Source organism: Nylanderia fulva, unplaced genomic scaffold, assembly GCF_048542155.1.
Source record: "Nylanderia fulva isolate GAGA-0341 unplaced genomic scaffold, ASM4854215v1 Scaffold4, whole genome shotgun sequence".
Classification (NCBI taxonomy): Eukaryota; Metazoa; Arthropoda; class Insecta; order Hymenoptera; family Formicidae; genus Nylanderia; species Nylanderia fulva.
In genome coordinates this window covers 5,036,292-5,051,443 of record NW_028190476.1, presented here as the reverse complement: position 1 = coordinate 5,051,443, position 15,152 = coordinate 5,036,292, and the positions used below count along the sequence as shown (strand labels likewise).

Sequence of the window (15,152 nt, the reverse complement as noted above, 5' to 3'; positions counted from 1 at the left end):
TGCTTTTTACTCATTCATTTCATATCCTAGGGCTTTTTGATATGTGATATAAACAAAAACCATATTATATATGCGTATTTAGCTGGAAAGATATAACAGAGAATGAAATTGAAATATAATTTACATAAGTCATTTTATATAATATATTTATGAAAGAATTAAATTATATTATTTCTAATTATTGATTATATTGTAACACAGAGAAAATTTATTTTAAGAATTTACCTTAAAAATCATGGTAATCGTGGGACAATATAGCATTGGAAGAATTTTATAAGAGTTTCTCTGATTAATATTTTCACTACAATAAAAAATATTAATATCTATCACAATAAGATATAAAATATGTTCGATTAATTTTACTATTATTTTTTATTGTGGAAAATATTAATCAGAAAAATTCTTATAAAATTCTTCCAATACCACAATTATCACGATTTTCAGGATAAATTTTAAGAGAAAATTCTCTCCGTGTACATATATTAGAATTTTAAATACTTTTATATTCCCTAAAAATAGTAACTTTATCATCTAAAATTTAATTATTATATTTAAATAAATATTTAATTTTATTTGTACCAATGTTTAATATATTTATATGTATATATAATTTATCGTTTAGTTTAAGAAATTCAATATTGCCAACGATTTTTTTATTTCACTTTATTTTGTTGAAGTGTTGCTGCAATTAAGAATGAGTGCGCTCTATATATTTTTGGTCTAGAATTTGTGCAATATGCAAGGATATGCAGAATATGCAATATTATATATAAAAAGAGAGTAAGAGGGAATGATAAATTTATAGAATATTAAATTTTTTGTTATCCGTTTTCTTTATAATTTTTATGTTAACTGAAATAGGTCAGGTTTATACATTTTACTGGTTCTCGTATTTTTTATTGCGGAACATGGATAAATCGCACGGTACGGTAACATTTCTTTGCAGAGTGAATAGCGTTGGCAATAAATCGTTGTCATTTGCGCAGCGCAATTCGAAGTGCTTGCAAGTGAAGGGTATTGGATAGCACCACCCATTTCATCACATGGAGAACCGTATTATTTCACGCGTATAAGAAGCATCAATTTTATGTTTGTCGATCTCAAAATCATTGTTAAGCACTCTGAAGTAAATAAATGGCATTTTTATGATAAGATGCATTAAGTCCCATACTATTTTTATTTTTTACGTATTATATTATTAATTATACAACAAAATTGAATTTTTCGTAAAATTGAATCTAATTTTTTATTTTTTATTTATTTAATGATTCTCAACATAATGTGACATTTAAAATTTTATACATGGATTTGTAATTATAATTATATCAATGGGAAAAAGAACGAAAAGACGTCGAATCGATATCGATTCGACCAATTTGACATCGATTCGATGTCAATTCGACGTCGATATAACTATCATTTCTGGTTGGGTATATTAATTACAGATTATTTAAAACAAGCTTCATTATTTACGCTTATTTTTCAGACTGACCTGTTTCTTAATTGAAAATCGGATAAAATTATATACGTAATTTATTAGATTAATTTGATTTATTCGCTTGATTTACTCTACTTACAAATAATATCATCATTCCGTAAATTTCTTCCCTTCGGACATTCTCAGTGTATTCAACGCGAAGATTTATCGCTCTCATCATTCGAGAATGGATGGACAAGCGTGTCTCGCAATCTTACACGTTTTCATTATTTATTATAACCATTATAGGGATGATCATAAAAATATTTGATAAAAAAAATCTTTCGAAATATATTACATACATATATCTTGTTAAAAAATACTTCAACGATATATATAAATGCAGAAAAACATCTGTCATTTAAATATAAAAAATCTAAATAATATAAATGATGAAAATTTGGTAATTTGTAATTTTTTGGGGCTTTTTCTGGTAAAAATTCTGCAATCTCGCGATCGATCGGAGTTTTACCGTCTTCCCCAAGCTGATAGGTCAGGTCAGTTTCCAACACGTCGAGCACACCGGAGCACGTTGCTCTAGATTCGCGTCCAAGGATGGCAATTGCGCCACAATTCCCGGCGGCTACACGGATTCCCATATCTGCGAGGAACGTGAGCAAACGACGTCGCTCTCGCCTAGAAAGTAAAACTTCTAAGCCGTCCTCGAGGGGCCGCCTGGGCCTGGTCAAGTTTTAATTATTTAATTATATTCGTGAAAATGTCGAATGCCGATAATCTGAAACGGAAGGAGTGGAGAATTGAATGATCAGAAAATCAGTATCTAATGACCGATTTACTATTATTATATTTTACTTTGTATTTTCTGAAAAAAATATTTCTACCATTTATACAAGGAGGAATTATATACCTTTGCTAGTAAATTGCCTTGATAAATGTTTCATACATATATAGTAGATACCCATTTATCGTGTATAATTGGTTTTTGATCCAATCAATTTCTACATGCGTTTATTGAGTCAATATTTCAAAATAGTCATATCAATTCAATAATTTAATCAATAATTATTTTTGTTTTAATTTAGAGAGCTGTAATGGTCCTATATGTAATAACATAATATTTAATTTATAATATTTCAGGAGATACCTTTTTCGTCCATATATTGTACACATGTATGTATATTATTATAAAGCTTAGACTAAAAAAAAAAGTTGAGAGAGTCTTGATTGAATGAATAAGATTCTTCTAACGATCATTCCGCCCTTGGACGAGAATGTGGAGCACTTGACTTGGCGGACATAAAAACTGATCGTCGTCGACATTGCTCGTTTGATGAAAACGAGGCGTCATGGATTGGCATTCAAGTCGATCGTCAAGATCGCAGATTCAGCGCACCTGGCAATTTTTTTCACGACTGTCATTTCCTCTGCTTTTAACGTAAAAGTATTGGAACACTTTGAATACACGACTTCACAGCTGGAATGCGGTCTTTATTAAAAGTGGCGAACTGTGATATAATAATTGTTATTTACATGTAATTATTACTTCACGATTAATTCTTATTAATTTATAGATATTTGCAATTTTTGCCGATTTTATCATTCTATGTTTATAAAATGTTTTGTTTCTAAAATTTCAATGATATACTATAATTTTTTTAAATGACCGTCTTACTGCTCTTTTTGTTGAATCTGCGTTTGTTACGGAATATTTATCATGCTTCATTAATTTAAATGGCTTTAATCGCTTCATTTTCTCTTTCAGTGTTAAAATCCAAAATTGTTTTCATATAGGTATTATTTTTATAATTTCTTTATTACTATCTAATTTCTTCAAAGTATTTACGTATATAAGGCAAGTTTTGCTGGTATTAATTTTTTTCAAATTAAAGGTCAATTTATGTAATATCAGTTAAAATTATACGTTGATATTTTACATTTTTCGCGATATAGAGACGGAAAACTTATGTAATACATATTGCGTATTAATTAATTTTCCCTTTTATTATCGAAGAAAATTTTGCGTCTGATGTACATTTTCCCTTTGTTGTATATAAAATCGAATCACGTGCGATATGAATTCAATTAAGTGAAAGCTCAATCCCATAATAAATTGAGTTCTAGATCTTTACATATCGTGATTTTTTTTCGACGAAAGTTCCTTATGCAATATCACCTTACATAAAGAATCTCGCCTAAATGATTTTCTCGTCGGCAATTATTCGCGAATATTTTCGCGTTTTGCGAAATCGCTCCTTCAAATGGAACAATCAAATTCTGTCATGAACACAATGCAATGTGTTACGTAAGGTAAATGCAAGTCATTAATAACGAGCAAAATTTGAATATCAATGCAGTTCAGATTGTGTTCGCGATATAGAGATCTGAGTCCGTTTCATTCTCGATTTTCACGGTCAGATGCGCGTAAATCATGATTCCGATATAAATGATTCACCTCGCGATGATTCGTCCACTTATTAACCGCTAATTGCAACATCCACTTTATTTAGCGTTTACGTCGACTATTGCGTTTTCGCGATTGTGTCTCGACTGAGCGCGCAAAAGGAGATAATGAACGAAAATAAATTATTGCGATAGTTCAGGGACATTTCGACATCTTGATGTGTGGGAGATCTTGTTTTTTTTATAAACAATTTAGCAACATTGTGAAAGCTGGAATATAAAAAACACTGATAATTATTTGTGGGATGTCGTAAGGTGTTTAAAATTTTAAATTTGTACTTATCTTATGTAAAGGTGCTGTGTTTGTTTTTAAAATAGATAGATATCAGAAAGAGTTAATTTTTTTTATTTAAAATTTTTATTTTTATTTTTTATCTGATAAATTAAGAAACCCTTTAAACGTGATAATATGTGACAATTGTTATTCCAAAATAATTTCTAAATTAAATCTTCTCTATTAAATCATATTCTTCTATTCTGATATTCTTTTACGATATGGTTTTATTCAAACAAGCACAATATTATTTTTAAATGCAATTCAATAAAACAATAAAACAAAATAAACGGCAAAAGATTAACATATGAGATAGCCGCGCGATCTCCGATTAATGTATTATGCATTACAAGCAGAAGCTGCTTCGTTCACGTGCCGGAGATCGGTTTATCGAGTGCAACGATGCGCGAATTACAGCAATGTGCTTTCCTGAGGGGGAAAGCGCATTCGAATTGCGGTGACGTGCATAGACGAGTTAATCTGCATTTTTGAATTTTTTATGTCTAGAAATCATTTTTATCATATCAGTTCTAATTTTAGAAAATTTTAAAAATATTTAAATACATACTCGTATATGTATATGTAATATATATAATATAAATATAAATATATATATATATATATATATTTGTTTAATATATAATTAAAAATGTAAACGCATATGTATATGTATATATGCACTAGTGGATTCTAAAGTCGATAATGGGGGGTTTCTACACAATTATTTTGGTTAATAATGATAATATTTTCCCAAATCGGATTGCAATTTTTGGAAGAGGTGGTTTTAACCCCCAATCTTTCCCAGGATCTGCCAATGTATATATGTACATATATATATATATATATTTGTTTATTGTTATATCGTTATATATTATAATTTCTTGTTGTGTTTTATTAATTGTTTTTCTTTATTATCATACACAGAGAGAACTTTCTCTTAAAATTTACCCTGAAAATCATAATAATCGTGTGACAATATGGTATTCGAAGAATTTTATAAGAGTTTCTCTGATTAATATTACCACAATATAAAAAAATATTAATATCTGCTACAATAAGATATAAAATATGTTTGATTAATTTTACTATGTATATATTAATATTTTTATTGTAGTAAATATTAATCAGAGAAACTCTCATAAAATGCTTCCAATATCATATTGTTCCACGATTATACCATGATTTTCGGAGTAAATTCTAAGAGAAAATATTATAATTTCTTGTTGTGTTTTATTAATTGTTTTTCTTTATTATCATACACAGAGAGAACTTTCTCTTAAAATTTACCCTGAAAATCATAATAATCGTATGACAATATGGTATTCGAAGAATTTTATAAGAGTTTCTCTGATTATATTACCACAATATAAAAAAATATCAATATCTGCTAAAATAAGATATAAAATATGTTTGATTAATTTTACTATGTATATATTAATATTTTTATTGTAGTAAATATTAATCAGAGAAACTCTCATAAAATGCTTCCAATATCATATTGTCCCACGATTATACCATGATTTTCGGAGTAAATTCTAAGAGAAAATTCTCTCTTCGTGCATAACACAACATGCATATATTAATCTCATTGATAAATAACAATGTTTGTAATTTGATACGTCTTAAATTGTTGCTTATAAATATCTCGTACGTGAATTCTTCAGGCACCACTGCGCGATGTATAACGCATTAGTATTTCTCGCGCGCTCCTTCATCTCCTTCTCTCTCTCTCTCATTAATTTTCTTTCTCGCTCTTTCCCTTTATCCGGACTCCGTTCTGATTCAAAATCAACGCGAGCGCGCGAGGCGTTACAAAATAATTGGAATCGTTAAACTTTCCAGATTTTGCAACGCGCGCGTTCAACATCAACATCGCGCAGGGTATATTAATGTTATGTGGGGTTGTTCTCCAACGCGAAGGTACACTCGCGGGAGAGATATAGTTGGTTGCGCAAACCCTGTCGCTCTCTTACACCTCGTCTATCTTATATATACCCGTCCTGGTAATTGCTAATCGTTCTGAAATGAAAAAAAAAAACGCGGCTGACGACGAAGAAACACGCGGGCGTTCACTTCCATATCGTTCGGGAAACGACGATATTCGCGAAAATCGTAACTATATACGCTTTTACGGAGGGAGAGAGAGATAGATGTATTCTCCGATGTGACCCAGAAGTAAATGCGTTCATGGCTATAACCACCTCTAGCTGGCTACTGTTAGTTGCGAAATTAGCGTCGCTCGTTAAACGTGCGTTCATTAGACCCGAGGGTGAATGACGCACGGAGGGAGAATTGTTAGAACTGTTAAATATTGAAAGATTGATTCGTATAAGAAGTTTCCTCGATTTAAAAAGCTGTCTTATTCGCAATTATTGCGCGTTATCTAGTCCACACGGTAATAATAATAGTTCTATTATATTAGCGGAATGCGCATGCACTTCTCATGATAAAATAACGGTTTCGACACGATTCTAGCGAAACGAATGACTAGAACAGGGGAAAAAGATCGCACGGTTTTCCTCTGCACAAAGAGTTAGAAGAGTCGGAAAAAACACAGATTGCAAAATTAATTCACGCGTATAATAAAATATAAAATAGGACTATATTGTCAATTAATGAAACTACAGAGGCGAGAAATTGAAGAAATAGCGGGTTTCGCTATTGCGAAATTAATATACAATATGGAATGTTACACTCTCTATGTGTATCTTATAAATTAATTAAAAATTTTAATCGAAAGGATTTCGCATCGCCGAAAAAAAAAAAAAGATTTATCGTCGAAACGACGCGTTTTTTGGGGGCTACGATTTTGAAAAGAATCAATTTTCTCGTCCCTTTCATTCTTCGTAAGCTGTATCGATATATTGCGCTATCGCGGTTTTCATACATCGTTTCTTCTCCAAAATACGTATATCGAGTTCATATTTCATAACTGCGAATATTACACAATTTCGACAGCGACGCAAAAATCGCACCGCGGAAATTTATTGTGTTTTGAGTTTCTCCGCCAAATTTGTCGACAGTAAATTCCATAAACGTTAATTCCCTGGCGCGAGAGAAAAATCACTTGAGAAAGGTAGATGGTGACTGTATTTTCTATTTCAGGGAGTTATAACGCGCGATTGCGTTGTTACACGCTTATTATCTTCTTATTTGATGAAATTACGACTCGTGATAGCGAGATAGAGAGACGATTGTTTTACATTAGACACACACACAGTGCCTATGTCCCTTTTACGCAAGCTGCAAAAACGTGCTCCGACATTTTCCCATGCCACATATTTCTCGACATTGCGTGTTACATCCTAATCAGAGTCGTCCCATCAACTTTTACGCGCAACACATTTACGCTGGACATTTTATATGATTTAACTTTATTGTTCAATTGTAATCAATACGTCACGATTGTGATCCGTGAATCTAAGGTGATCGATCGACAATGCTCGTTAAGACGATTGTGATGCGGCATTGGGCTTGTATAATTTATTGGCGCGATCGATCTTTTATAAAGCAACCTGTGTTTTGAAATAGCAACCTACATTTTGAAATAAAACAATAAAAACGTGTTTAAATATTAATAAAGTAATAACACGCTAATTAGAAAAATTAGTGATTATTATAAATTTAAAATTATATTAAAAATATTAAATTACATAATTAAACACTTAAAATTACACAGTTCAAAATTGCGTTTGCAATTAATTATATATTGATGATACACAAATAATAATATTCATAATATTTTGCAACGCTTTTTAATATTTGCACGTAGATACGCATAAATATATATGTTGGTTTTTCTTGAAAACAATTTATATTTTTCAATAAAACTGTTTTTCTTTGTCATTTATTTCCGAGTATTATTCATTATTTTATTTGCGTATGTATGTTTTAGCTTTAATATTTTTATTAAATTAATTATCAAATTATAAATTAAATTAAATTAGTATTTTATACATATATATTTCTTATGATTTAATTTATAATTTAATTTTTTAAACGTAATTTTTAATGTAATTATTTTATATTAAAATGTAATAACAATAAATCACTTTGCCCGACTTCGCGCAATAAATCTTTTTGCCCGATAAAATCTTGCGGAACACAGTAATTTAGCTTTTTATATAAATCTACTTTCCTTCGCGCAAATCGCTATACGATTTTCGAAAATAGAAAATATGAAAATTTTGCAAATCGCTGATAAATTGAATGGCGAGACTCTATAGAGTCGCGAGCAACAATCTGCTTTTTTCCAACAAACTAGGCCAATGACATTAGGATTTCGTCTGCAGAATCCCGAAGGGGTCCATCCTTCTCCGATGGCACCCTCAAGGGCGTTCACCGGAAGTTACTACTCGATCATCATTGATTGGCGCTCTTGAAGTCCCGATAAGGGATCCCGAAAGGGTTTTCGATCGCGCTACTAGTGAAAGGGGTCCGCATCCGAAGCGGTGCAATCGTCGAATGCCTCTCCCCAGCCTCATCCCTGGGGGCCCCTGGGCCTGGGCAGGGTTTCGCTATAAAAGCATACCGCGTTGCCCCTCAAACAAGTAGTGTTCTCCCGCGTAGCGAGCAAAGAAAAACTGTCATCACATCCACCATGAAGTTCTTCGTAAGTTTCTCCTCGCTCGAGTATATCACGCGGGAAGTTAAGAGTTTGCCGCGAACTCGCGATTGTTCCCCGAGGATTCCTTCTGTCACGCGATACCGTTGCACAAGTATATTAGCATTTGCAGCCAGTATCTTTACACAGTATTTATCCTTGTTTCATGTAATGTAATATACAAAGTGCATCTTTTGTCTCACGGTTCGCCAGTTTAAATCTTCTTGCGTAATATACATTCAACAATCAATTATATCAGAAATTTATTTAATATTTATTGAATTAAATTTAATTTTATACAATTTTTTTTTCATTTATTCGATTCACTGGGTCGACCGCAAATATATGTATATATGTATCTGATATTTATTTCTTTTTTTATTAATCATCGCGGGGAATATATTTATTTTAGAAAAATAGACGGCAAAACTGAATGTGTCTGTTAAGTTGTTATTATTATTTTTTGATGCAAATTGCAATATATTATTGTATTTTTACAGGTTGTTTTGTTCGCCGTTGTTGCGGCCGCTAGCGCCGGACTTATTGGATATCATCATGAGCCAGTAAGTTTCTTAATAATTACTATTCACGCATATAAATTTGAAATATTATTTTGATTATAATATAATATTATTTTTTGCCTTTGTGTGCTTTAGCAAAATATATGTGAAACATGATATCTATACATGCATAATATAATATTAATACAATTTTGTTGTAACACAAGGTCAATCCTCTGTAGACGTTGCTTTCTGAATTTAATCATCGTGATTAATCAAACTGGAATTTGATAGAGTTATTCAACTCTCATTAGTCTTCATCTAATTATTATTAATATTTTAGCGACCCTCGACTCTGTCATCTTAAATAACTAAACATTTTTCGTTACCCGAGTGAGAATCGATTCGGGGCTTTAACAAGATGTGTAATCACTAAATCTTCTTAATCCATCATCTTCTAGGAATACTCGTAAGTTTTTCAACTTATAGTTCATACATTTATCTTGCCAAAGATTATTAATCTTTCCGTTCGCAAATTAATCTTACGAAAGAAATTTGTCACCATCGTTGCCAAGCATGACTGTTATTCGCCTAACAGCATTAATGTTTTTCTCTCGTCATTCATTTTCGACATTCTGCATCTCAACAAGAAAGCTCTCTTTTCATATTCCTATCGATAATCCAAATCGAAACACGTAGCAAAGGAAAAAGTGTTATTTAATCTTCATTTATCATTCTTGTCTCTCGTCTCTGCATTAAACATCATTCTTTTTCCTCGTAATTCTCCGATCTTACTCTCTCTCTCTGTTCGTAACTCATCATTTTTTTAATACTCCATCGCTGATCGCCGAACTATAGTGGAGTAGACTCCGTCTATTTCGCTTCCGGCGACCGAGTAGCTTTGGACGTACTCGGCGGCGAAAGTAAACTTCACGTAACACCCGGCTGTGTTAATGCATGCGATCGATTTTCCGATCGTATTGAGAGAGAGACTGTTTGACGCACTCAGATCGTGCAGCCCTGGGTGGCTCCTGCGGTGCACGCTGCTCCGGTGGTGCACGAGGCTCTACCCTGGGTCGCGGCCGCACCGAAATACGTCAAGGTCGCCGCTCCGGTGTCGTACGGCAAGGTAATGATGCTGGAGAGATATTATCGTCGAGATCGATTCTGTATTAAATCACACGGCCGGACATGCGCCTAATCGCTCGTCCGCTGAATATCAGGCGAATCGAAATATTGGAAATAGAATAAATGATTAAAGGACGATGACAGAGAAGAAAAATGTTGGGAGAAAAGAGATGTAATCAAACGAGAAATATTGCTAAAGTATTCGAAATAATTTATTTAATTTGACACATTAAATTAATTCATATATTGTTTGATTTTATTATATATAAGCAAGAGTAATCTAAAAATTAGCTCTTTGTGGTGTAGTCATCTTTGTTTGCTCTTTTCGAGATAATAATAATTTTTTAGCAGAATAGATAAATTATTATAATAAAGCTGAAGATTGAATATCATTATTATTATAGATAATTATTATGGAAATTGAAATCCTGTGAAACATTTGTTAAATTAATGGGATTATTGATATATTTATATAGCGTGACTTGAAATTACAGCTGATAGCAATCTGCGTCAGTAATTATAGATTTCGGAAAATGACGTGCAACGGGAAATCAAGTAAACACCGTGATTTTGTGTCGTGTCACCAATTGAGCCCTCCCTTTCGTTCAATGATCGGTCGATTTCTAATATTACGTTATATTGTCAGATCTGATAGATCGATAGTTGCGTGTCTTTTTTGCTTGGCATTGCAGTTGAACCGGCAACGGAATATACGTGTTCGTTGATCGTTAGCTAATTGGATTTCCTATTTAATCGGAGACCTATAAAGAAGCTGTGTCGAAATTCCGGCTCAATTGCACCGAAATGATTGGCGCAGCGCCGTTTATGTAACGGCCTGTTCCGCCTTTGAATCCTTGTTATTTTTAGTTAATGATACGCATCCGAAATTATCTTCCTTTTGTTTTCACAATTGCCATTAAGAAATCTCGTAATAATGCTAAGTTTCGTTGGAAAAGTAAAATTTCTTTTATCAAATTTATAATATTTTTGCAATTATTTTTTATCATCTTTAAATTATATTCTACATTATTTTTTGTTATTATTTTTACATCAATAATTACATTAAGTTAATTTATCTTTTAATTTATTGCTAATAATTTTAATATATATTCTATATATGCGTATTAAAATACATATTAAAATAAGCATTAATAAAATTATATTTCAATAATCAAACATAATTGTTGAGCATAAATCGGTTTTAATTAATCGCGATATTGCTTTGCTGATTATCAATCAAATAATGCATTTTTAAATAAAAACACAATTTTTTTAATGAAAGAATTTATCATAATTCGTCGAATAAAATCGATTCAGGCACAAAGAGATTTATTTTACGATATTACCCATAACATACGCTTTTTAAGTGCGTTAAATTGTTTTTAATCGTTTACAAATTGTTTCTATTAATAATATATTTGATCACATGATATATTAATATAATTGTATTACCCGTTTACTACAGGAGTATCATCAAGTGCTCAACATCCCGCAACATGTCCCCATTCCGCCGCCGCATCCGAAGCCGTTGCATCTCAAGGCGCACGACCACGTCAACAGAATACATTACGACGCACCGCATATCCCACATCCGCATCTCGTCGGCGTTGAGCACTATGTGCCCGCACCGGAACCCGCCATCTCCGTTGTCAAGGCGCACGGGCACGGCTGGGACTAAGCTCCGACGTCCGTCAAACCAGTCGATTCCGAGCGGTCCACCCGAGAAGTCATTCCGCGGCCTAAGAGTGACAGCAGACAATTCGTCGACGACGCATAAATATCATCTTCTCCGTCCTCTTCCCTTATCCTCGTCATTTTTTTTTCCAAGTTACTTTGATTGAAATAAATAAGAAGCAATGAGCACAAAAATGAGGATCGTCAGAATCGGAATTCTTTGAGGCTCTCCCAGCGAGAGATATGAAAATCGTGGATCGCTCGCGGATCGCAGACCAAGGCAGCCACAGATTTAAGAAGAAAAAATATATTTTTGACATGATTTCTACCTTAGAGCTATACATATGACACATTTCACACAAACACACATGGACAACCGAGTCTTTTTCCCCGTTTTCCTTTCTCTTATTTCCCTGTTTGAACACTGACCAAATTTCCCGGCGGCTATTATCGTGCTACTATGAAGAAGACATCGCAAGACATCAAAAGAGAGAGCGTTTTCCCTTTCGTCCCTTCTGTCCAATTTTTCTCTGTCGTTCGCAGCAACACTTTTATTTATTTTCTAATAAAGGTTGACCTGTACGTCTTTTGTGATAAATCAGGAATTGCGCTGTTGTTTCTTATTAAATCGCCCAGTACATTCCGTTCCTTTCTATTCTGTTCATATATTTATTTTATTTTTATTTATTTATTCTATTTCATTTTATTTGAAAAATTGTTTTTCTTCTATTTTTCTTTTTTTTTTTTGAAGCTATTACGATACATCACGATTGCTCGATTGCAACAATTTACAAAGTTATGCGTATGAAAAATACATTGCGCAATGTATATATATAACATAAACATAAGTTGATATGCATACCACAATTTTACTTTATTCAAGTTTTTCTGGAAAACGTTCTCAAAGTCTCCTAGATCAGTCATGTGTAGCAAAATGTAAGTACTTGTTTACAAGTTAATATGCTGTAACGAGTTGCGTTTAAATGTTTGTGAAAGTTTGCTTGCAAACTAGGTTACGTTGTACATAAATAGAACTAATTATATTATTTAATTAAAGAATAAATTAGTAATAAATTTTATCAACAACATCGAAGTAAATTCACTGTGATGACATAGATTGAAGATAGCATGATTGCAATATTATATCGTTGCTTATTTAAATCAATGTGTTTTGTGTGCGATATATATATGTATATATATATATATACATATATATATATGTATATATAAATTTATATTTATATAATATATAAATAATTACCTTGGAAGTATATAAATTTAATACACACACATATATATATATATATGTCAGTAGTAAAAGTCTGTCTTTGAAGAAACACGCGTAATATTTTTCTGTTTCGTGAGATTTCAATATTGTATATTCAATGTTTATTACTAAATAAATTAATAATTAACTTACGTAAACAAAATGATATTTAAATAGAAAATGTGAAAAGTAGAAAATATGAAAAGGAAAGCTCAGCTAAGCTAAGCTGTAGTTAAGATTGAGTAATATTGATGCGCAATCGATTTGCAATAAAGCCGACGATGCTCTTAAAAGTTTATGTCATTGATTGTGTAATAGAATATATAATAATATAATATACACAATATTTATGTGGAACGTCGTATGTAATACATAAAATTAAGAAGAAATAAATTGATTAGAAAATCATGTTAGAAATCTACTTAAGAATTAATTTAACAATTAAATGCACGCACAAATCAACAAGTCTACTTTATTCCACATAAATTAATTCTTCCACGCAATCTTGCAAAACGCTGTAATTTTCTCAAGTATAAAAATTACAGCGATTTCATAAATATTATATTGTCGATTTAATCATCGCGATTTAGCGTCACGATTTAATATGTGCCGTGTTTTTTATTCGTCTATGTTACTTAAGCCTGATTGCATCAACGTCATTTTGGATTGAAGAGACTGAAATATTTATTTATTCAAAAAGAAAAATCAAAATAGAATACATTGGACCTTAAACTTTTACATTACTAATTTTCTCAATCACGTTTGCTGATCAATTTATTCTCTAAATTTCTTGGAATAAAAGTCCACTTTTTTGGAATGAGATTGTTCAGTTTTCACTCCTTACTTTGGAGAGTAAGGACGACGAGATGCGTCTCTTCGAAGGTTCACGTCTTGCTAATCTACGAAGGGCCTACTATCGCGATATCGATATTATCGGAATTTTACTCCAAAAGAGTGGAATCTCACTCTTTTGGAGTAAAAGTCCACTCTTTTGGAATGAGATTGTTCAGTTCTCCACGAAATTTGGAGAGTAAGGACGACGAGATGCGTCTCTTCGAAGGTCCACGTCTCGCTAATCTACAAAGGGCCTACTATCGCGATATCGATATTATCGGAATTTTACTCCAAAAGAGTGGAATCTCACTCTTTTGGAGTAAAAGTCCACTCTTTTGAGATTGTTCAGTTCTCCACAAAATTTGGAGAGTAAGGACGACGAGATGCGTCTCTTCGAAGGTCCACGTCTCGCTAATCTACGAAGGGCCTACTATCGCGATATCGATATTATCGGAATTTTACTCCAAAAGAGTGGAATCTCACTCTTTTGGAGTAAAAGTCCACTCTTTTGGAATGACATTGTTCAGTTCTCCACGAAATTTGGAGAGTAAGGACGACGAGATGCGTCTCTTCGAAGGTCCACGTCTCGCTAATCTACAAAGGGCCTACTATCGCGATATCGATATTATCGGAATTTTACTCCAAAAGAGTGGAATCTCACTCTTTTGGAGTAAAAGTCCACTCTTTTGGAATGACATTGTTCAGTTCTCCACGAAATTTGGAGAGTAAGGACGACGAGATGCGTCTCTTCAAAGGTCCACGTCTCGCTAATCTACAAAGAGTCTACTATCGCGATATCAATATTATCGGAATTTATAATAGTGAAATCTCACTCTTTTGGAGTAAAAGTCCACTCTTTTGGAATGAGATTGCTCAGTTCTCCACGAAATTTGGAGAGTAAGGACGACGAGATGCGTCTCTTCGAAGGTCCACGTCTCGCTAATCTACAAAGGGTCTACTATCGCGATATCGAT

At 32.5% G+C, this 15,152-nt stretch overlaps 1 protein-coding gene across 1 annotated transcript; it reads left to right on the top strand.

The window, feature by feature from the left end:
- Positions 1 to 8,735: 8,735 nt before the first annotated feature.
- On the top strand, positions 8,736 to 12,682 carry LOC114936268 (uncharacterized). The gene is made up of 4 exons (XM_029309416.1): positions 8,736 to 8,784; positions 9,276 to 9,338; positions 10,285 to 10,404; positions 11,869 to 12,682. Exons 1-4 carry the CDS (start codon positions 8,773 to 8,775, stop codon positions 12,079 to 12,081), a joined length of 408 nt encoding a protein of 135 aa, XP_029165249.1. The 5' UTR covers positions 8,736 to 8,772; the 3' UTR covers positions 12,082 to 12,682.
- Positions 12,683 to 15,152: the final 2,470 nt, after the last annotated feature.